We start from the raw sequence: 22,141 nt of genomic DNA, 5'->3' as shown, positions 1-22,141 counted from the left end.
TATTTTAAAAAAATTCTTTGCCCATTTTTAAATTGTGTTGTTTTTTTTCTTGTTGAGTTATAGGAGATTAAAAAATATATTCTAGATACTAATCTTTTATCAAATATGTAATTGACAAATATTTTTCCCCATTCTTTGAATTGTCTTTTCATTTGATAGTATCCTTTGATGTGCAAAAATTTTTAATTTTGATGACATCTAGTTTATTGATTTTTGTTGTTATCTGTGATTTTGATGTCATATCCAAGAAATCATTGTCAAATTCAATGTCATAAAGACATTGAATAGCTTAAGCTTGTAAATTTAAGTTTAGGTGTTTGATCCAATTTGAGTTAAACTTTTTTTTTAAGATTTTATTTATTTATTGACACACATAGAGAGAGGCAAAGACACAGGCAGAGGGAGAGGGAGAAGCAGGCTCCATGCAGGGAGCCCGATGTGGGACTTGATCCCGGGTCTCCAGGATTACACCCCGGGCTGAAGGCGGCGCCAAACCGCTGCGCCACCGGGGCTGCCCTGAATTAAACTTTTGTATACATATAAAGCTAGGGGTTCACCTGCATTCTTTTGCATGTGGATATCTGATTTTCCTAGGTTGACACCTTTGTTGAAAGTCATTTGACTGTAAATGCAAAGTTTTGTTTCTCGGATCCCTGGTCTCTTCTATTGTCTTATATGTTCCTGTCCAGGCCAGTACCACACTTTTGATTAATGTAGCTTTGTAATTCACTTTTGAAATGAGAAAGTGTGAGTTCTCCAATCTTACTCTTTTCTAATTTCTTTTGCCTATTTGGAGTCCCTTGAGATTCCTTATGAATTTTAGCGTGGGTTTTTCTGTTTCTTCAAAATATGTAATTGGGGCTTTGATAGGGACTATGCTGAGTCTGGATTGCAGTGAGTGATGCGGACATAGTAACTGTTCTGTCTTCCAGCCCATAGACACAGGGTGTCCCCCCTGTTGGCGCACGGCTTCTTTAGTTTCAGGAACGTTTGTAAGGGTAAATTATTTTTAGACCCTAATTTTTTTTTTAAGATTTTATTTATTCATGAGAGACACACAGAGGCAAAGACAAAGGCAGAGGGAGAAGCAGGCTCCCTGTGGGAACCCAGTGCAAGACTTCATCCCAGGACTCTGGGATCACGCCCTGAGCTAAAGGCAGACGCACAACCGCTGAGCCACCCAGTGTTCCTAAACCTTAATTTCTTTAATTATCAGTGTCAAGAATGAATACTATTTCTTTGAGATAATGGGATCAACAAAATTTTACTTTCCCTTATTCCTTTATTTGTGACCAAATGGCATATATGAGGTTGCCAGGTACTTTTTTTTAAAATTTATTTATGATAGTCACACACACACACACACACACACACAGAGAGAGAGAGAGAGGCAGAGACATAGGCAGAGGGAGAAGCAGGCTCCATGCACCAGGAGCCCGACGTGGAATTTGATCCCGGGTCTCCAGGATCGCGCCCTGGGCCAAAGGCAGGCACTAAACCGCTGCGCCACCCAGGAATCCCAGTTGTCAGGTACTTCTATTCATATCTTCTTATCTGGAAGTCTGAAACAGTCTTTTAAGATAATTCTGTAATTCAGACCTCCTACCAGTGTTCTTTCCTAATTATTTTATGTAAATCACATTCTTTTGAATTCTCTAAAATTTGAGTTACTTTGGTTTTTTTTCCCCCTCTCTAATTTCAGTTAGGTAAAGAGTGAGAGAAACATGAGAGATGTCTCCTCTGACCACTTTTCCTGGTGTTAGTCCCACCACTCAGCTCTCCTTTTTATCAAATTTATTTTTCCAGATAAAGTTATAATTTGGTTCCATTCATTTATTCAAAATTGTGATGAAAATTCTATTTTTCCCCAATAAAACAGAGCCCTTGGTTTAAATGAATTTTATTTTGCACTATTCATGCATATTCAGTTCAGATTTGCTCACTATTATGCTAGGTACATTGAAAGTATAAAGAGAATATTGGATGTGTTTAGTGAGCTTTCAGAAAAATGAGGCATGCACACAAAATAATGAGAAACTAGTATATAGTTAATGATTACTATCAAAATAAATGAATTAAGAACTAGTATAGGGGTAATTATTATGACCTTAAGAGATCACAGATGTTTTAATGAAAAAGTCTCATCTTTTGGTCAACCTTGACAAAGGGGAGAAAGATTGAAAAACAGATAGGAGCTCATTCTACTTAAGGAAAGCCAGAAACAAATGTTTAAAAATATGAATAGCTATTTGTTTTGGGAATGGTAAATGGAGACCAACTTGATTCTAATGTATGATTTATGTTGGAAACAGTATTGGAAATTTTTATGTACATAGTTCAGACTCGTGTGTCCAAAGCACTGGTAGTTTTGGAAGTAACCCCAGTGCAGTGTGGGGACTTTTGAGTGGGTTTTGGGCAAGAGGGAAGGTTATTTTAGGAAATTTAATCCTGCAGCGTTGTTCCATCATGAGTCATCACTATTAGAGTGCAGATGAATTCACACTGTGAAATGATCAGTTAATCCTGAGTCTTTAGAAAATGTTGCTCCAAAGCTTTCTTGTGAAGATACAGTCAGTTTGCATGACTGTGGTGTGCAGTAACACCATAAAATGAACTGTTTTCATGTCTTACATTTGAACAGATTTAACCACGAGATTCTCATTGCTATGGTGGTAAAAAAGGATTCCTCAGTATCTGTCATATTTGAAAGCCTTTACAATGAGGAACTTCATAGCTATTTTTTGAGAAATAGAATGGACATTCAACTTCTTCGTTTTGTTTTATGAGCATACTGATTGTGGTCTGCTTGACTCCTTAAAATGTTTTATGGTAGACTTGGAATGTTAATATTTACAGGAAGGAAAATTTTGTACTGTTTTACTAAAGCCTTTAACTGTGTGACTACAAAGCAAAATAACTTTGCATACTACTCTATTAGGTCTTTATCAGAGAGTAAAATTATGCTTTATTTGGAAAGGTTTGCCTAGATAGGAGAGTAGTACCCTATTTCTCAGGGTAGAAAAATATAATAGCTGCCTTAATAGAGGGAAAACAGAGTTCCTACTTCATAATGAATAATGTGTGAATCATAAAAGAAAAATGGGAGATCACTGGAAATACTTAGTTTTTCAAAGTTTTTGGAACTTCTTCCTTAAATGCTTTAGGGATCCAGTAAAGGCCAGGAAAGACAAATAGTTGAAAGTTTCTTGGACTTAATCCTTTCATTTCAATATTAATGGAAATAATGCTTCTTAAATTTGGGTATTTATATGAAAAACATACCTTTTAAATGGCAGTATGGTATAAACTATAAGGATTTTATAATGCTGTTTAAATATTTTTACATTACTTTGTTTTGAACTTTGGATTCAATTTTGCTTATTATGCGTAAGATTTTTGAACATCCTTGTTTAAAACGTAAAATTCCTCATAGTGGGATACAAAATTAATATTAAATATTTATGCTCCTTTAGACATTGTTGAGACAGATTATATGCATGTGTATACTTTGGTTTATATGCTGCATTGGTAGTGGTTAAAAGTATGACCCTACAGGCAATCTTTTCAAGCAGATAAAACTGTTGGGATGCTTTCCCAGGACAATGGGGTTGCCCTCCAGGCGTATCTCTTCAATGCGGTCCCGAATATAACGGGTGTCATTAGCCTTGCAGAATGTATCATCTGTGATTGAAGTTATGTTGTTAAACTGAAAAATAGAAGGGAAAAATTGTTCAGAAGTTTGAAATCAGCCTTTTGTATGCTATGTAATAGGATCTTGCAGAATATTCTATCTAAAAATTGATTTTGAAAATATTGTGCATCCTGTGTATCCTCGTAATAATAAAACTCTTTCAGCACGACCAGAGTCTCCCTCCAACCCCCGCCTTTTTACACCTATGGTATTACGTTGGAAGAATACATTACATATTACTCAGGGTAATATCCATGTGGCAGAAAATTCTAAGCATAAATAAGATTATACTAGCTAGAGAAACCATCCCATTCTAGAGTGTCAATTCAAAATGGGTACCATGTCCTTAAAAATTCCTTAAAAAAGTAAAAAGGACAAATGTGAATTCTTGTGTTGATGAAAGACCAATTTTAGCTTAGTTTTTTTTTTTAAGATTTTATTTATTCATGAGACAAACACACACAGAGGCAGGGACAGACACAGGCAGAGGGAGAAGCAGGCTCCATGCAGGGAGCCCGATGTGGGACTCGATCCTGGGACTCCAGGATCACACCCTGGGCGGAAGGCAGACGTTAAAACCCCTGAGCCACCCAGGCCTCCCCATGTGTCAGATTAACTGGGAGATGCTAAATGCACACCTGACAACAGACTGTACTCTAACAATAGGCCTTATACCTAGGTTGCTGATCCTTTCTTGGTTCTCTGGACAGCCGGGGCTTTCAGGCAGGTGAATGAGCTGGACTCTAAATATAGTAATATTTCAATAGGCAAAGTTTACATGTGAATAAATGAATTTCCTAATGAGTCCCAAGACTGACCAGTAGTAATTTAAAGTCAGATATTATGAAAGGAGCAATCCTACCTGAAGATGAATTACACGGAGACTTTCTGGTAAATTAAGAGGCACAGATTCCAGGGCATTGTGGTCCAAGTAGAGGAAGGAGAGGTGGTTCAGTTTCTGTAAGGAAAAGGTACTTGGCTTGAGCATCACTGAGGTCAGTACATTACTTTCACAGGACTCCTGCTGTGTACACATGTACATGCATATACATGTGTGTACCTGTGTACGTGAATAGATATATGTGTGTATACAAGTGTATACAGGTATTGGTGTAACACCTATCAGTGCTATTAATTGCTGGTTTGGTAGTTATTTGGTTTTGAGGATTTTTTTGTTTTCAGAAGTAGTGTATTTTCGTCCTTTATGAAGGATGATAATGCCCTCCTGCATCCCCACATTTCTCTCCACTCATCTGACCTGATTTCTAGCAAAATAAATACAGACATATCTTAGAGGTATTGTGGGTTCAGTCCCAGACCACCACAATAAAACAAATATTACAATACAGTGAGTGCAGTGAATTTCTTGGTTTCCTGTTGTATATTAAGGGTACATTTACACTATACTGCAGTCTATGAAGTGTGCAGTAGTGTTAAGTCTAACAGTGTACATATCCTAATTAAAGAATACAGCTAAAAGCTAACCATCATCTGAGCTTTCAGTGAGTTGTAATTCCTAATGACAGATCACCATAACAAATGTAATAATAATAAAAAAGCTTAAATTATTGCAAGAATTAGCAAAATGTGCAGAGACGCAGTGAGCAAATGCTGTTGGAAAAGTGGCGCCAGTGGACTTGCTCCATGCAGGGTTGGCACAGACTTTCAGTTTGTAAAAACACAGTCTCTGTGAAGCACAGTAAAATGACGCACAATAAAATGATGTGTGCCCATGCTCCTAACTGATGTGCTTGTTAGTAAGATGTTTCCCAGAGCAATTTATTAAATACTTTAGTGAGGTTTGACTTTTTCCCTGGAAAGGTCTATGTTGAATTACTCTTCATGATCAGCAAGCTCATTGCTGTGTATTGTTTTATGATTTCAAGATGAAATGCAAGTATAAAATTCAGAATATTCAAACCCTTCTTTTGTGAATTGTTGATCCACTCCTTTTTGGTCTTTACTATTCCAGTTAGTCAATGACTTACCAGTCGGAATCACATAGCTTCACATTATATGGATTTTTTTGTTTGTTTGTTTTTAATGTGAGTCCTGTTTTGAAAAGTCTCCTGATAATCCCTTAACTTTTGAGGAACTCTGATGTGCCTTTAGAATAATGTTCCTTACAGCTGAAAAAGAACTCCTTAAGTGTAAACAAACAAACAAAAAAGAAAAATGGAGTATTTTTACATCTTCTGACAGATTATTCATTTGTGGACAAATTGTACTTTTGTGTGATTATGATTAACTTTATAATACTTGATAGAGTTTCTATTAGTTGTTATCACTAGAAGCCACAAACTTCCCTTTTGATGAGGTCTGCTGCCAATAGTAGCACAATCATCTTTTTATCTGGGGTTCCTCCCAGGACCGGGAGCGGGTTATCACCTGTGCAGGACTGGGCTGAAACAGTGATTTCTCCATAGGCTGTGCATTTGGACACAGCCTAGCTACCTTATCTTTTTCCTGTACCTGTATCTTGAGTTATTAAATTAAGAAATGTATTTAATGTTAGTACATATAGGATTTTATACTAGTAGTGATTATTAGAATTCAAAAGAAAGTCTATAGAATTTTATGGGCTAATATTTTTCAGTAGTAAAAGTAAAATTCAGTGTTTATTTTTGGAACAGTAATTTTCTGGCATGTGTAAATTACTAATATGGTAAGGAAAAGAAACACAGGAAAACTCCCATTTTGAGGTTTTATAGCATTCTGGTGCCATGAGGGTACAAACCACATCTGTGTAAATGAGTATTTGCTGTGTGAACAGATGAAAAAGCTGCAACACAATGTAGTCCCAAGAAACAAGGTAAAGTTATGTATTTCAAGTGAGGTGCACGAAAACTAGATTGAATGAGCCCAATAATAAGACTATTTATTGTGGAAATAATGTCTTCATTTATGAAATTAAAATAGTTTTTAAATATAAAAATTTTAGAACAGTATTTCTTTTATCATATCATCATTGGTTGTATAAAACTGATACTGTGTTTGGTCATAGTATAAAATACTTACTTTGAAAGTATTTGCTTTGATTCCTCTACTCTTGATTTTGTTGTATTTTGCATTAAATAAAGTGAGCTTAGGAGGAAGAACTGGAAGTTTCAACAGTTGATTTTCAGCTAGTGTAAGTTCTTCTAACAGAGAAAGTTTTGAAAAAGTACCATCTTCTATGTCTTCAATCAGATTTCCCGTAAAATCAAGTCGTCTTAAGTTAGCTTGAAGGAAAAATACACAGAAAATATACAAAAAATTTGAAGTTAAAGTTTCATTTATGTGGACTGAAGAAAAGCATTGGTTTAACAGGTCATTCAAATACCTTTTATTTTTAGTATCTAATAGAGTGTAATTAGTAGATTAGTAAACATTGTTGAACTCAAGGTGAGCATCTGCTCTGTGCTTGGTCCTGATGGCCTTTCTCACTCAAGTCCTGGAATCTCAGGGTTGGAAGGAAACTTAAAGTTCATAGTGTCCTTTCATCCTTCTGTGTTTGAATTCTCAGGATGCTGAGGCAGTTTGAAACAAATTCTGGTTGCAAATCATAGGAAGTAAGCATAATATTTGATTGAATAGAATCATGTAGGTATATTTTGGACTTTACAGCAGCATGTTGCATTGTGAGTGTAGGTATGCTATCTTAATCTCTCTATACCTTACTGCTTAATAACAACAAATAGGAACATTCCCTAATTTGTTAAAGTGATGCAGATGCAGACATTCAGTTTGTGTGTTTGACTTTTATATGTCTAGGATGGTAAGGAAATGGAGTCGCTTCTCATTCATTATTTGTGGTGGTCCCTGCAAACACTGAGTTAATGACTATGGACCATTGCTCCCTGGGAATATACAGGGTTGGGTTCCTATGAGCCTCTGGTCACACATTTACATCAACCAATTGGTACAAAATTCTATGCATGTTTCTGTTGAAAAGCACTGTAGTTAGTATATATCAGTGATACGTTAACATTGAACTCATCATGGCCATGAGCACTGCAGCTCACGCTGGAATGAAGATGACCTCACACAGTGTCTTTGTGAGCAGCTTGAGCACTGCGCTTGGGGACCACGTTAAATAGGAAAAAGCAAGCAGTTTGGAAGGTGTGATGCTCAGAAGACTGGACAGGACACTTTACAGTGTAAGAGCTGATACAGGATGGCAGAGGTCACTTTGTTTGACATTGGCTGGGTAACCCAGGTGTGTTGCCACCATGCACATGTCTACATATAGAGACTTTGGGTCACAAATTTTACCAAGTAGGTGAGTTTGAAAGTGTACATCCACAACTAAAGAGGCAAAATTGTCCTTGGACCGGTTGGGAGCTACCAGTTACAGCGTGAATGCTCTTAAGGTGGATCTCCTAAATGTGCAGTGGACCAGTGTGCGTTTCTGGGCGTGATTTTCTTTGGATGCACCTGACAACATAGCAGGCGAGAGGATTCTTTAGAAGTTGTGATCTAGGCCTGGGACTTGGCAATACAGAAGTGGGGCAATGTGGTGCACTCACGGCAGGGGCCCTAGAGGCCAGCATCCCAGAAAGGGGTTAAAAAATGCATTAGCTCCACATGGGAATTGTGTGAGGAATTTGGTGCTGGTTTGTGACCATGCCTGGGCCTCTCCTAAATTGAAATCTCTGGAGACTAGGGCCTGGTAGCAGTATTTATATTTTTAGTACACAGCCAGGTTTAAGAACCCTGAGTTAGAGTACAGAAAAGCAGACTCTGTGCTTGTGGTGAAGGTAGCATTGTGAATCAGTCATTGGGTTTAGAGAAGCACTCCAACTATGCTGGTGCTCCTGCTGGGCTGAGGCAAACGAGTCTCAAAGTCCTGAGGTTGAGAAGGCATAGTTGCCCAAATGTTAGATGGGCTGTGAACATAGACATTGAAGTCACTAATAAAGATGAGAGGGGACACTTGAAATGGATAGGAGATGAACCAACAAACCAGTCGATTTTTGTGAAGTATGTCGATACTTAAATACTCCAGCAGTGACTACCCTAGATGTGATGGGTCACAAGTGCCTAAAAATGTGTGTTTATATGAGGTTAATACTAACATGAGTTAAAATGAATTATTTAAAATTAACTTACGTATATCTGCAAAATCTCTCGCAGTCAGCTTTTTAATTTTGTTGAATCGTGCATAAAGATAGGCTGATTCCTTTGGCAAGGGTGGTACAGCATCAATGTCAACTTCTTCACAGTATACAGAACCACTTAAGCAAACACACAACAGGCACGTGGGCATTTCTAAATTGGGAAACAAAACCATAAAAATACAAACTGATATGCTTTTATCCAGCTTCTTCCACTGTGCATGATTATTTTGAAATTCATCTATTATCACATGTATCAGCAGTCCATTCCTTTTTATTATAGAGTAGTATTTCATGGTATTAATATAGTCCTATGGGTTTTTGGTTTTCAGTTTCAGCCAGGTTTTCTGGCTATTTCCTGGGAAAGCTGCTGTGAACATTTATGTAGAGTCTGTGTGGATGTAATGCTTTTGTTTCTCTAGGGAGAATAGGCTAGATCAGAGTGGCTGAGCACCTGCAGAGGAAAGCCCCACACTGTGTTCCATATAGGTTGTGCCGTATCACAGTCCTTAGGCAGAGCCTGAGAATTCTAGGTTCTCCACGCCCTCCTTGGCATTTGGTTTGATCAGACTTTTTAATTTAGCCATTCCAGGGAGGTATGTTGTGGTATCTCATATTCTAATTTATATTTTCACAATGACTAATAAGTTGAGCAATTTTGTATAACCTGATTTGCCTTCCACATATTTTCATGGTAAAGTGTTCATAGCCTTTGCCTATTTTTATTTATTTTTTAAAAAGATTTTTATTTATTCATCAGAGAGAGAGAGAGGCAGAGACACAGGCAGAGGGAGAAGCAGGCTCCATGCAGGAGCCTGACGTGGGACTCGATCCCGGGTCTCCAGGATCACGTCGTGGGCTGCAGGTGGCACTAAACCGCTGCACCACCAGGGCTGCCCTCTTTTGCCTATTTTTAAAATGATTTTTTGTATTGTTATTGAATTATGAGTATATATTGTAGGTATAAGTTGTCACATTTCTGTTTTGCAATCTTTTCCTCCATGTGGCTTGTCTTATTTTCTTATCAATGTCTTTTGACTGGGAAACATTCTTTTGCTTCCACATTTTTACTTAAATTCTAGTAAGTTAATACATAGTGTAATATTGGTTGCAGGAATAGAATTCAGTGATTCATCACTTACATACAACACCCAGTGTTCCTCACAAGTGCCCTCCTTAATGCCCATTCCCTATCTAGCTCCTCCCCCACCCTCTTCCCTCCATCAACCCTCGGTTTGTTCTCTGGAGTTAAGAGTCTCTTATGGTTTGCTTCCCTCTCTCTTCCTTTTTTTTTTTTTTTTTTAACTTCCCATATGTTCATCTTTCTTTGTTTCCTAATTTTCCCATATGGGTGAAATCATATGGCATTTTTCTTTCTCTGACTCATTTCACTTAGCGTAATACCCTCTAACTCCATCCACATCATTGCAAATAGCAAGATTTCATTCTTTCCGATGACTGAGTAATGTTCCATCATATATATATATATATATATATATATATATATATATATACATACACACACACACAGACACACAGACACACACCACATCTTCTGTCGATGGACATTTGGGCTCTTTCCATAGTTTGGCTTTGTTGATATGCTGTTATAAACATCGGGGTGCATGTGCCCCTTCTAATATGTATTTTTTTTTTTTGTATTTTTGTATGTTTTGAGTAAATACCCAGTAGTGCAATTGCTGGGTCATAGGGTAGCTCTATTTTTAACTTCTTGAGGAACCTCCACACTGTTCTCCACAGTGGCTACACCAGTTTCCATTCCCAGCAACAGTGCAGTAGGGTTCCCCTTTTTCCTCATCCCTACAATCATCTGTTGTTTCTGGTCTTGTTAATTTTAGTTACTCTGCCAGGTGTGAGGTGATTTCTTTTTGTGGCTTTAATTTGTATTTTCCTCATGCCAAGTGATGTTGAGCATCTTTTCATGTGTCTGTTAGCCATTTGTGTGTCTTCTTTGGAAAAGTGTCTATTCATATCTTCTGCCCATTTCTTAACTATATTATTTGCTTTTTGGGTGTTGAGTTGGTAAATTATTTATAGATTTTGGATACTAACCCTTTATCAGATTATGTCATTTGCGCATGACATCTCCCGTTCCCTATGCTGCCTCTTAGTTTTATTGTTTCCTTCTCTATGTAGAAGCTTTTTATGTTGACCAAGTCCCAATCGTTCATTTTTGCTTTTGTTTCCTTTGCCTCTGGCAGCATGGCTAATAAGTTGCTGTGGCTGAGGTCAAAGAGGTTTCCTCCTGTGTTCTCTAGGATTTTGATGGTTTCTTGTCTCACATTTAGATCTTTCATCTTTTTTTTTTTTTAAAGATTTTACTTATTTTTAGAGGGAGAGTGTTGTGTGTAAATGGGAGGAGGGGCAGAGGGAGAAGGGGAGAGAGAATCAGAAGCAGACTCCACACCAAGCGCGGAGCCCAAATGGGGCTCTATTACACAATCCCAAGATCACCCCCAGAGCAGAAACCAAGAGTCAGACGTTCAACCCACTAAACCACTCAGGCACCCCAGGTCTTTCATCCATTTTGAATTTATTTTTGTGTGTGGTTTAAGCAAGTGGCCTAATTTCATTCTTTTGCATGTTACTGTCCAGTTTTCCCATCACCATTTGTTCAAGAGACTTTTTTCCTTTGGATATTTTTTCCTACTCTGTCAAAGATTGGTTGACCGTATGGTTGTGGGTTGTCCATTTCTGGGTTCTGTATTCTGTTCTGTTGATCTATGTGTGTGCTTTAATGCCAGTAACATACTGTCTTGATGACCACAGCTTTGTCTTTTTTTTTTTTAAGATTTTATTTATTTATTCATAGAGACACAGAGAGAGAGAGAGGCAGAGACACAGGCAGAGGGAGAAGCAGGCTCCATGCAGAGAGCCCGATGTGGGACTCGATCCAGTGTCTCCAGGATCATGCCCTGGGCTGTAGGCGGCACTAAACCGCTGTGCCACTGGGGCTGCCCATGACCACAGCTTTGTAATATGACTTTGTAGTCTGAAGTTGTGAGGCCTCCAGCTTTGCTTTGGTTTTTCGGAATTGTTTTGGCTATTTGAGGTCTTTTGTGGTTCCATACAAATTTTAGGATTGTTTCTTCTAGCTCTGTTGGTATTTTGATAGAGATTGCATTAAATATATAGATAGCTTTGGGGAGTATAGACATTTTAACGTTTTAGGAACAAACATGATCATGAAATTTTTTCCCATTTTGTGTCGTCTTCAATTTCTTGCATAAGTGTTCTATAGTTTTCAGAGTACAGATCTTTTACCTCTTAGGTTTATTCCTGGGTATCTTACTATTTTTGGTTCATTTGTAAATAGGATCAATTCCTTGATTTCTTTTACTGCTGCTTCATTATTGGTGTAGAGAAATGCAACAGATTTCTGTATGTTGGTTTCATATCCTGTGACTTTGCTGAATTTGTGTCAATTTTAGCAATTTTTTGGTGGAGTCTTTCAGGTTTTCTACATAGAGTATCATGTTGCCTGAAAATAGTGAGTTTGATTTCTTCCTTGCTGATTTGGATGCCTTTATTTCTTTTTGTTGTATGATTACTGTGATGAGGATTTCCAGTACTGTGTTAAAATAGTAATGGTGAGAGTGGACATCCTGTCATGTTCCTTACTGTAGGGGGAGGGCTCTGAATTTTTCCTCATTGAGGATGATACTAGCTCTGAGTCTTTTGTATGTGGCTTTGATGATGTTGAGGCTTGTTCCTTCTGTACATTTTATATTTTAATGATGAAAAGTTAATTCCTTTATAGTTGTACTTTTTGTGTTGTATTTAAGAGATATTTGCAACACTACATTATTATCCTTTTTTTAAGTTATATAGGGTAAGCTCTTGATATTTAGGTTTGGGGTCCATTTTTAGTTAATTTTTATATATGGTCTCAGAAAGAGTCAAAGCTCTTTTTTTTTTTTTCTCCAACCTAGAACTACCTGACTTCACCATTTTTTGAAAAGATTATCTTTCCCCCAGTATGTTGCATTGGCTTTAGTGTAAAAAACCAGTTGACCCTATTGTCTAAATATATTCCTGGATGCTTCTTGTTTATTTTTTTAATTTTTTTAAAGATTTTATTTATTTATTCATGAGAATACACAGAGAGGAGAGAGAGAGGCAGAGACACAGGCAGAGAGAGAAGCAGGTTCCATGCAGGGAGCCTGATGTGGGACGCAATCCTGGGTCTCCAGGATCACGCCCTGAGCTGTAGGCTGCGCTAAACCGCTGAGCCACGGGGCTGCCCCTTCTTGATTATTTTTATGCTAATATACAATTTTGTACTTCCTGTAGCATTTTAGGTACTGTAAATCCTCCAACTGTATTCTTCAATACTGTTATGCCTATTCTGAGTTCCTTGCATTTCCACATCAGTTTCAGTCAGCTTCTTGATTTCAAAAAGCCTGCTAAAAATTTAATTGTTATTGAGTTAAATATGCAAATTGTGAAAAATTGGGGCACCTAGGTAGCTCAGTGATTGAGGACTATGATTGAGTGATTGCCTTCAGCTCAGATCATGATCCCAGGGTCCTGGGATTGAGTCCCACATCAGGCTCCCCACAGAGAGCCTGCTTCACCCTCTGCCTGTGTCTCTGCCTCTCTGTGTGTGTGTGTCTCTCATGAATAAATAAATAAAATCTTTAGGGAAAAAAAAAGTCAATTACCTGTTGCTCCATGGGCTAAGATGGACGTTGTGTTAGTAGGCACAAAAGTGATGTGAATCTTCTCCATCTGCCTCAGAGCTCATGGTAATCAGGTGCAGTGCCATCCAGCAGTAATGTTTTGCAAGGAATGATTTTTCCTGAGCAGTAAATCTCCACCATGGGCTTAAAATATTCCATCACCCATGTTATAAACAGATGTGCTGTCCCCGGCTTTGTTGTTCAATGTAAAGCGCGTCGGTGGAGATTTGGCATGATTGCCAAGGGCTGCTTTTCAGAAGGGTCAATGAACATTGGTTTCCACTTAAAGTCACCGGCTGCATTAGCCCCTAACAAAGTCTACCTGTCCTTTGAAGCTTTGCAGCAGACATTGCCTTCTTTCTAGCTGTGAAAGTCCTAGATGGCATCTTCCCACAGAAGACTGTTTCATCTGTATGGAAAATCTGTAGTTGAGTGTGAGCACCTCCGTGCACTCGCTGGATCTTCGGGATCACTGGCTGCAGCTTTTCTGTCAGCACTCGCTGCTTCACCTTGCACGTTTACATGATGGAGACAGCTTCTGTCCTTACCCCCGCCACCTTCTGCCAGCTTCCAGCTTTCCTTCTGCAGCTTCCTCACAGCTGCTCAGCGTGTGCACAACTGAAGAGTCAGGGCCTGGCTCTGGGTGAGGCTTTGGCAGAAGGGAATGTTGTTACTGGTTTGAGCTTCCATCCAGACCAGACTCTCCATGTCAGCAGTGAGGCTGTTTCACTTTCTCATCATTCAAGGGAGTTCAAGGGAGTATCCCTTGGAATGTCCTTCAAGAACATTTCCTTTGCCTTCAGACCTGGGCTCCTCATTTGGCACAAGAGGCCTCAGTTCTGGCCTGTCTTGGGTTTTGACGGGTGTTCGGGGGAAGCTTCATGTCTAGCTTTCGATGGAAAGTGAGAGATGTGTGACTCTTCCTTTTACTTGAATGCTTGGAGGCCACAGTAGGGTCATCCATTGTCTTAATGTCAATAGGGTCATGTCTCAGGGCCTAGAGGGGCTCCAAGAGGAGTAGAGAGATGGGGGGATGGCTGGTCCCTGGAGCAGTCAGAGCACATACAACATTTATCAGTCACGTTGCCCGTCTTCTATGGGCATGGCTCATGGTACCCCCACATTATGGTGTTGACATTAAAGATCACTGATCACAGGTCACCGTTACAAATAAATGGACAAGGTTGAAATATTTTGAGAGTTCCCGAAGAGTGACACAGAGGCATGAAGTGAGCAAATGCTGTTGGAAAAATGGTGCCGGTAGACTGGTGCCACACAGGGTTGCCATAAACCTTCGATTTGTGTTAAAAAATAAAAATAAGAAATGCAGCATTTGCAGAGTAGAGTAAAACGGGGGTCTGTACCTATGTCTGTACCTCTGTGTCCAAACTATGGTCTTCTATTGTAGTCCAGCACCACCATGCTCACTCTGGCCTTCCCACTCACCACATTTATAGCAATTTCACCCACTCTGAGAAACCTGGCTCTCATTATCCAGGGTAGTATTTTACTCAGTACTAGTAATTTACCCAGTGTAGTGTTTACCCAGCACTCACACATTAGTTTCATTATTGTTGACCTGTAACGCAGTAGAAAACAAACCTGGAATTGTACTGTTTGTCCATTCTATTTTGTCTTTAGCCTGAAGGCCTATAGTCAAAATCCTGTGTTTAAGGATCACTTGGATTAAATTTGTTTCTTTTTAGTGTGTTATGTTATTCATTTAAAATGAAATTGTTTCCAATTGTATGCCAATTCTATCTCATCTTTGTTGATTTTTATTTATAAATGTATTTGTTAGTTTACCTGTGTGAAATATAGCCTTGTTCTCAAATCAAATCTATACAGAAAGTGTATACTCAGGGAAGTCCCAGACCCTCCTGCCCCCCATCTCTCTCTCCTTTCCACCACTGGGTCCCTTCTGTGACAGGTTGCCTTTCTTGAGTTTCTTCTCACACAAGTGAGCTGATGTATTCTTTCATCTCTTTTCTTGGATGAAAGGCAGCATGCCAAAGTCTTGCACTTTGATGAGAGGTTTTTTTTTTTTTTTCATGTAATATATTTCTGGAAATCACTTCTTGTTCATAGAGATCTTCCCTATTCATTTTTATAATTGAGTAGTATTCCCCAGTGTAGATTTTTTGATAAATATTTTATTCATTCATGAGAGACAGAGAGAGAGAGAGAGGCAGAGATAGAGGGAGAGGGAGAAGCAGGCTCCATGCAGAGAGCCGGACGTGGGACTGGATCCTGGGACCCCAGGGTTACTCCCTGGACTGAAGACAGGTGCTAAACTGCTGAGCCACCCAGGGATCCCCCTCCCTGGTGTAGATTTGCTATACTTCATCCAGGCTGTCTTCATTGTATGGATTGTTAGATTGTTTCCAGAATTTTGCATTTGTGAGCAGTGTTTCTATGATGGTACATATGTATATTCTTCCTTTCAGAGGTATATCTGTAGGGTAAATTCCTAGAAGTTGATTATATCACATAGTAAATGCATGTTTGGTTCTGTTAGATATTTTTTTAACTCCTGTCGAAAGACATTATACTAATTTGTATTCCTCCCAGCAATATATGAGGGTTTCTGATACTCCATGGCCTTGCCAGTGGTATAATATAACAGCTTTAATTTGTGGCTATCAGATAGGTTAAAAATTTATATCTCAGGGCAATTTAAACTTACATTTCTCTATGTGTGAGATAGAACATCTTTTCACATGTTTAAGGGTCATTTTTATGTCACTTTTTGAATTGTCCTCATATTTTTTGCTGTTTTTTCCAATGGATTTTTAGTCAGTTTTTTCCTGGATTTTTAGGTGTTATTTATAAATTAGAGATACTAACTTTATTTCTCTCAGGTTTCAGTTGTGTTTGACTTCATTTATGATGATGCTCTTTACCACGAAAACATTTGATTTCATCAAGTCAAATTTATTGATCTTTTTTAGTATTTCGTCTGGATTTTGAGGCATCCCACACCCAGATTATCATCTCATATTGCATTGTTTCACTTTTTACATGTAGACCCTAATTTATATGGAGGGATTTGTTTTTCTGGGTAAAGTATGGATCTAATTTTTGTCTCTTTTCAGTTGACCACTCAGTTGTCCAACACCAGTTTTTAAAAATTTTTTTGTTTTCATTTATTTATCTAAAGACTTTATTTGAGAGAGAGAGCGAACATGAGCAAGCGAGCAAGAGCAGGAGTAGAGGCAGGGGGAGAGGGAGAGGCAGACTCCTTGCTGAGCAAGGAGCCTGACTGTGGTGGAGCTCGATCCTAGGACCCTGAGATCATGACCCGAGCTGAAGGCAGACGCTTCACGACTGACCACCCAGGTGCCCCTAAAGTTCTTATTTATATTCCAGTTAGTTAACAGCCTTGTTTTTTAACAATCACCATGATTTGAAGCCCCTAGCAGCTCCGTTGGTGGAGCCTTGGTCTCTTGATCTCAGGGTTGTGAGTTTGAGCCTCTATGTTGGGTGTAGAGATGACTTAAAAATAAAATCTTTAAAAATACCATCTTTACTTCAGTGATTCAAGGTGACTTCTCTATGATATACTAAATTTCTATATGTATTTCTATTTCTGAACTTTCTGTACTTGCACCAGTATTACATGTATTTAAACACAGAGACTTTGTGTTCTATTATGAGATACATCTGGTTCCTGAGGACAACTGTCATTTTTCTGTGAGTCTCTGGCTATTTGTGCAGATTTGATTTTTCCACGTGAACTTGAGAATCAACTTCACCAGCTTTTAAAGGAGGTTATTGTAAATTTAGGGAGAGCTGACATCTTTATGATACAGAATCATCCTATTCAAGAGCAAGGGATGTCTTTCCAATTAGTGTGTGTGTTTTTTTTAATGTTGTCATGTGAAATGCTGTTCTTTGATAGATCAAAAATAAATACATAGGAACAATTAAGAAAGATGTTATTTTATAATTTTCTGTTTTCATTGAAGTATATATTATTTATATATATAGCCATCTCTGTGTCTTCTGTAAGTTTGTTGCAATTAAGAATTCATTTTATTTCCATTATCCTCAGGTTGCACATAGTATTTGCAGATCATTGTTGTTAAGTCACTGTTTCTGAAATTGATTTTATACAGATGGAAGCACACAGTGTGTACTCGGCACTCGGATTGTTCTTGAATGTTCCTGCCCCATGATTCTCACTCATAGCACGGGGTGGCAGTGGATGTCCCAACTAACACACCAGCTGACTTTATCATTGGAGTAAAAGTCCACTGTTTGAATTTAATATAGCTTGAGGTCATTTTTTATACCATAAGGAATAAATTCCCATTATCTATTTATTAAAGCTCCTTTTAAGATAATTAGATGAGAGGGTATGCACACTTACCATCATTTTCCTTCTTGAGGGGTGGTAGCATTACACGCTCATCTTTTTGTAATTGAAGACTTTTCTCTTCAGGTAGTATAGTTTCTTTTTCCTATTAGAAAAGTAAAAAATTGTTATTAGGTTTGAAAAAGCCTAATTTTGAGTTTTAACTTAAGGTTATGGGGTGCCTGGGTGGCTCAATGGGTTGAGCATCCAACTCTTGGTTTCAGTTCAGGTTGTGATCGCAGGATCATGGAATGGAACCCCACGTTGGGCTTCACGCTCAGCAGGGAGTCTGCTCGGGATTCTTCCTCCCTCTCCTTCTACCCCTCCTCACCTCTCTCAAATAAATAAATCTTAAAACTAAAGAGCGTAGGATCACAGATAGCACCTGTCTTCTCATGGTCATAGTGGCATCTCCTTTGTGCTGCATACATAATTCCACTTCATCATTCATTAACTTATAAGGCAAATATTTGTGTAGCTTGTTTTCACTCCATACTGTCAACTCCTTGAGTATAAGAAAGAACCAGGTCTGTTTTTTGTTTGTTTGTTTGTTTTTTAAATCTCCAAAAGCTGAACTCTGTGCCTCCTAATTAATATATTGAAATTCCAAATGGGAGCTGAAAGGGGCTCTCTGACTCAGAATTTAGTTTTTCTGAAGTGAAACTTGAAATGAGATCCTCTTTATGTAGGGTAGGTCTTTTAATTGTTCTTTATGGTCTTGCCTTAATTGAGTTCCTGATGGCAGATTTTACCATGGTCAGCAGGATTGAAGCACAAGTCATGGTGCATGTGCTGGGCACTGAGCAGGCTTTTGGCTTCTTCTGCATGTGGCCCATCATTACCTACATGCCTGCAGTACACCTGGCCCTTTTATTCTTTTTGCCTGCCCCACTGGGACCTCCAGTCCAGGCTGTTAGCCCTGGGGGTCTGTATCACTCTCTCCTATCCTGGAAGGGAACATTTTCTGCCATTAGACTTAATGTAGATGGCGGGGGGCCACAGTGTGTACCCTCTGAAAGCACATTTGCCTTCCATCTCCATCTTAACTCCTTTTTCCTCCCACATGGCTTCTGCTTGAACAGCCCCTCCACTCTGAATCTGTATATTAAGTGCTGTTGAATTTTAATCCACAAATATGAGTTCCTACATTTATATTAAAAGCAGAACTTCTAAAGCAATGTGAAGAGAAACAAAGAACTTACTACTTTTTAGAGACCATGGAATTTCGAAATTATTTTCTTAACTTAAAGATTCCAATCATCCATGTAAGCCAATAGTTGATTGTTATGATAAGCACTTTTAAAAAGAATTTCTGAAGCTATGACTAGTGGTACCAATCCTTTTTGTCTTAATATCAGGCAAAAATAATACCAGCATATTAACTCCATTGAAAGAAATTATAGTGTTAACATTTGGTCCTGTGTACTAAAAAAGAAAAAAAAAATCAACATTGTTATATATTTGGCTGCCTTTCTCATTTTCCATTCTATGTGTGCACGCGTGCATGGCACACACGCATACACAGAGTAGGCAGGAGCAGATACTTATGTGCCGTGTTAACTTTTTCCTTACCCAGCGTTCATTTCTGTGTGCCAGAAAAACCACAAGTAATTACTCAGCCCATGCAAGTGGAGTATGAAAGATGTGATATGAAGTCATCCCTGCAGAGTATTAACTGAAGGACAATTACAGTCACTTCGTACAAATTGTTAGTCTAAATTGTTGAAACTGATTAAAAATTAAGCCTCACATTGAGGCGTTTTTCATTTTTTGTTACCATATGTAAGTTATTGTGAAATGCTGTAGAAACCAAAATAAGCAGTATTTATTTCCACGAACCACTTCTTTCTAAAATAATAAACCTTAAGCTGGTAATCCAAGATTATTTCTCCTAATACACATTTCTCCTGTTTTATTTTGAGGCAATATAATACACAAACGTAGGGCATTGTATAACACTACTTATAAATCTTCAACCAGTAGGAGATCATCTTAAATTTTATGTTGGTTGCTATAGATACTGTTTGGTTACAATAGATTCTTTTTATTAATTTGGGAGACATGCATACTTTAAAAATATAATCTTGGGGATATTTTGAATTACTTTCATTTAAAGTGCTTTTTCTTTCCCCTTACCTTATCAGACACATTAGAAAAAAACCCATGCATTTAAATGGGTGACTAATTTAGAAGTTTAATTTAGGGTAGAAATAAAGTACCTTAATATTTTTTCCATCCAGATATTTGTCCTCAAAATCTTGACTAAACAAGGTTTCTTCAAAATTATCTGTTCCATAATCATAGGTCATGCGTGAGTCCTGCAGAGTTGGTGGTGCTGGCTCTGTCAGAGGTATAAACAGGAGCAGGAAAAGTGTAGACTGCAGAATCTTCATGTCAGCAAAGTCAAGGTGACTGGAAGTTAATAAGCTAGTGGCCTGCTGACTGTGGGACAATGCTCTCTTTTTCCCTGGAAGTAAAAACACAGACCATCGAAGCAATATTTAAAAGCTTAGAGGACTTTTGGCAGGGTATACTCAGTAGGGGCCAGAGAACAATATTTAACCCTTAGTGATCTTTAATTAGATGCTAAAAGTTTTCATGTATCAGTGACGTTCTTAAAAATAGTTTCAGAAAGTGGTTTTATTTATTTTTCTGTCAAAACCTAAGCAATGTTGAAAATTTCAGTTCGTTAGTAATTAGGTGCTTTAAACAAAGGTACTTGTATGCAATTGAAGTCTTAGGATACCTGTAGTTTAAATAGTTAAAATGAAGACTCATGATCCTGTCTCATGTGAGTTAAAAATATCATATTTCAACTTTGCTATTTTATAAGAACTCTTGATTTGTAATGGTAGGAATAGAAATAAGTTCCAAGAGTTTTAAAACTTTAAATTTAACATGAAAAGTAATCATTAGCACTTCTAGGTGATAAAGCATATGGGAAAAGCCATAATTTTAATTTTCTTAGTCTTGTAATTTTCATTGACATCATTATTTTTAGTTAATAGCATTGCTTTTGGAATTTATACTATGAAAAACACAGTATTGCAGACTAGAAAAAATACAGAATTTAATCAAGGATTTTGAGGAAGATTCTCTTAGGCTTCTCAGTGCGCATTTCAGAGTTTTAAAGTAATTTCAGACAGAATCAGAGTTGCTGGTGCTGCATTGTAGATGCCAGCTTGTCAAAAATCAGTGGCTAAAAAGCCTGGTTTTGTGACTTTTGCAGCAAGGTTCTTGCCTGCAGGGATGTTAAAATTATCTAGTGACATATTTAAGTGCTTGTTACAATTGTTCAAGGTAACTGAAACTTAAAAAATTAGAGGTGGCCTTTGCATTTATCAAGACTGTTCGATGAATCCCACATCTTAACAAATGATATTTAAAAGAATATGTGAAAGAAGAGCCTACCGTTGTAGCTTTTTTGAAGCTTTTTGTGGTTTTCCTCAATAGAAGTTCATGCGTGTGTATTAGCCCCAAGTGGTAGGTGAAGGAGGAAAGCTGTGGATCAGTTTCAAACTGCTGCATGGAGTTTCAGGGCCCAGCAGCTTTAAATGCAGTTTGCATGTGGTAGAGATCCTTGCCAACATTCTTTCTCTGGGGTGAAATGTAGTGTGTTGTACTGGAGAGCTGTGCTTTGAAACATTTTCAACTGCCTTGCTTGGTCTGCTTCTAATTACCGTAAGCTTGTGTTATTTTTCACATGTGTACCTTGTGTAATGAGCACTAAGGTTTCATGAGTATTATTTGTAAAGACGACATAGCTTTAAAGTCCTGCTTTTTATTTTAATGCTTTCCCAGAAGATAAAAACTTCTGCTTTTTCAATGAAATAAAACACCAAATCAAAACCTAGTCTGTGCTCTTAATTTTATGAGGGGTAAAAATATTGCTGTAGTACCATAATTAGTATATAGTCAAGAAATTTCCAGTGCAAAAATTACTTTTAGTATAAATTATCATGTAGTTTAATCATTTGGGGCCCCCCTCCTTTATTTTAGTTACATGTAATAAAAATCCAAGTCTGAGAAATCAGCTTTTAAAAAATACATTTGATTTGTAATTCAGAGTTTTGATAGTAAAGATAGCTTCGTTTGCTAAAATAAGGAAACTATAAAAATCATTTAAATTGTAAATTTGATTTTTAAAAGTTTAAATGGTATTTTAGATAATTATATATGTCCATCGTAAAGATTCACTTTCATTTTGTCACTCTTTGGTGCTCTTAGCACTCAGGGTAACATTTCTTTCTCCTCTAAAACAAAAATCCAATATATATGGGTATGAATAAATTTT

The 22,141-nt window shown here is 37.8% G+C and overlaps 2 protein-coding genes across 4 annotated transcripts in view; one reads left to right on the top strand and one right to left on the bottom strand.

Annotated features, from left to right (window-relative positions):
* CENPP (centromere protein P) overlaps positions 1-22,141 on the top strand; it is a 218,957-nt gene that overhangs the window by 56,999 nt on the left and 139,817 nt on the right. The window lies entirely within an intron of this gene.
* OGN (osteoglycin) lies at positions 1,885-21,379 on the bottom strand. Its single transcript, XM_055309635.1, has 7 exons — positions 21,259-21,379; positions 20,067-20,314; positions 17,863-17,953; positions 8,783-8,941; positions 6,710-6,912; positions 4,554-4,649; positions 1,885-3,706 (listed from the first exon to the last, which is right to left on the bottom strand). Exons 2-7 carry the CDS (start codon positions 20,238-20,240, stop codon positions 3,536-3,538), a joined length of 894 nt encoding a protein of 297 aa, XP_055165610.1. The 5' UTR covers positions 20,241-20,314; positions 21,259-21,379; the 3' UTR covers positions 1,885-3,535.

Source organism: Nyctereutes procyonoides, unplaced genomic scaffold, assembly GCF_905146905.1.
Source record: "Nyctereutes procyonoides isolate TBG_1078 unplaced genomic scaffold, NYPRO_anot_genome, whole genome shotgun sequence".
Lineage (NCBI taxonomy): Eukaryota > Metazoa > Chordata > Mammalia > Carnivora > Canidae > Nyctereutes > Nyctereutes procyonoides.
This window is presented reverse-complemented; position numbering and strand designations above follow the sequence as displayed.

What these genes read in the sequence shown, in the direction of transcription:
- OGN (XM_055309635.1), bottom strand. Translation starts at nt 20,240, where the DNA reads ATGAAGATTCTGCAGTCTACACTTTTCCTGCTCCTGTTTATACCTCTG. An exon ending in TCAAAGCAAATACTTTCAAA is followed by an intron (nt 4,650 to 6,709) that starts GTAAGTATTTTA and finishes TTTTCCTTACAG; the next exon opens with AAACTGAACCACCTCTCCTT. An exon ending in TCCGTGTAATTCATCTTCAG is followed by an intron (nt 3,707 to 4,553) that starts GTAGGATTGCTC and finishes TCTATTTTTCAG; the next exon opens with TTTAACAACATAACTTCAAT.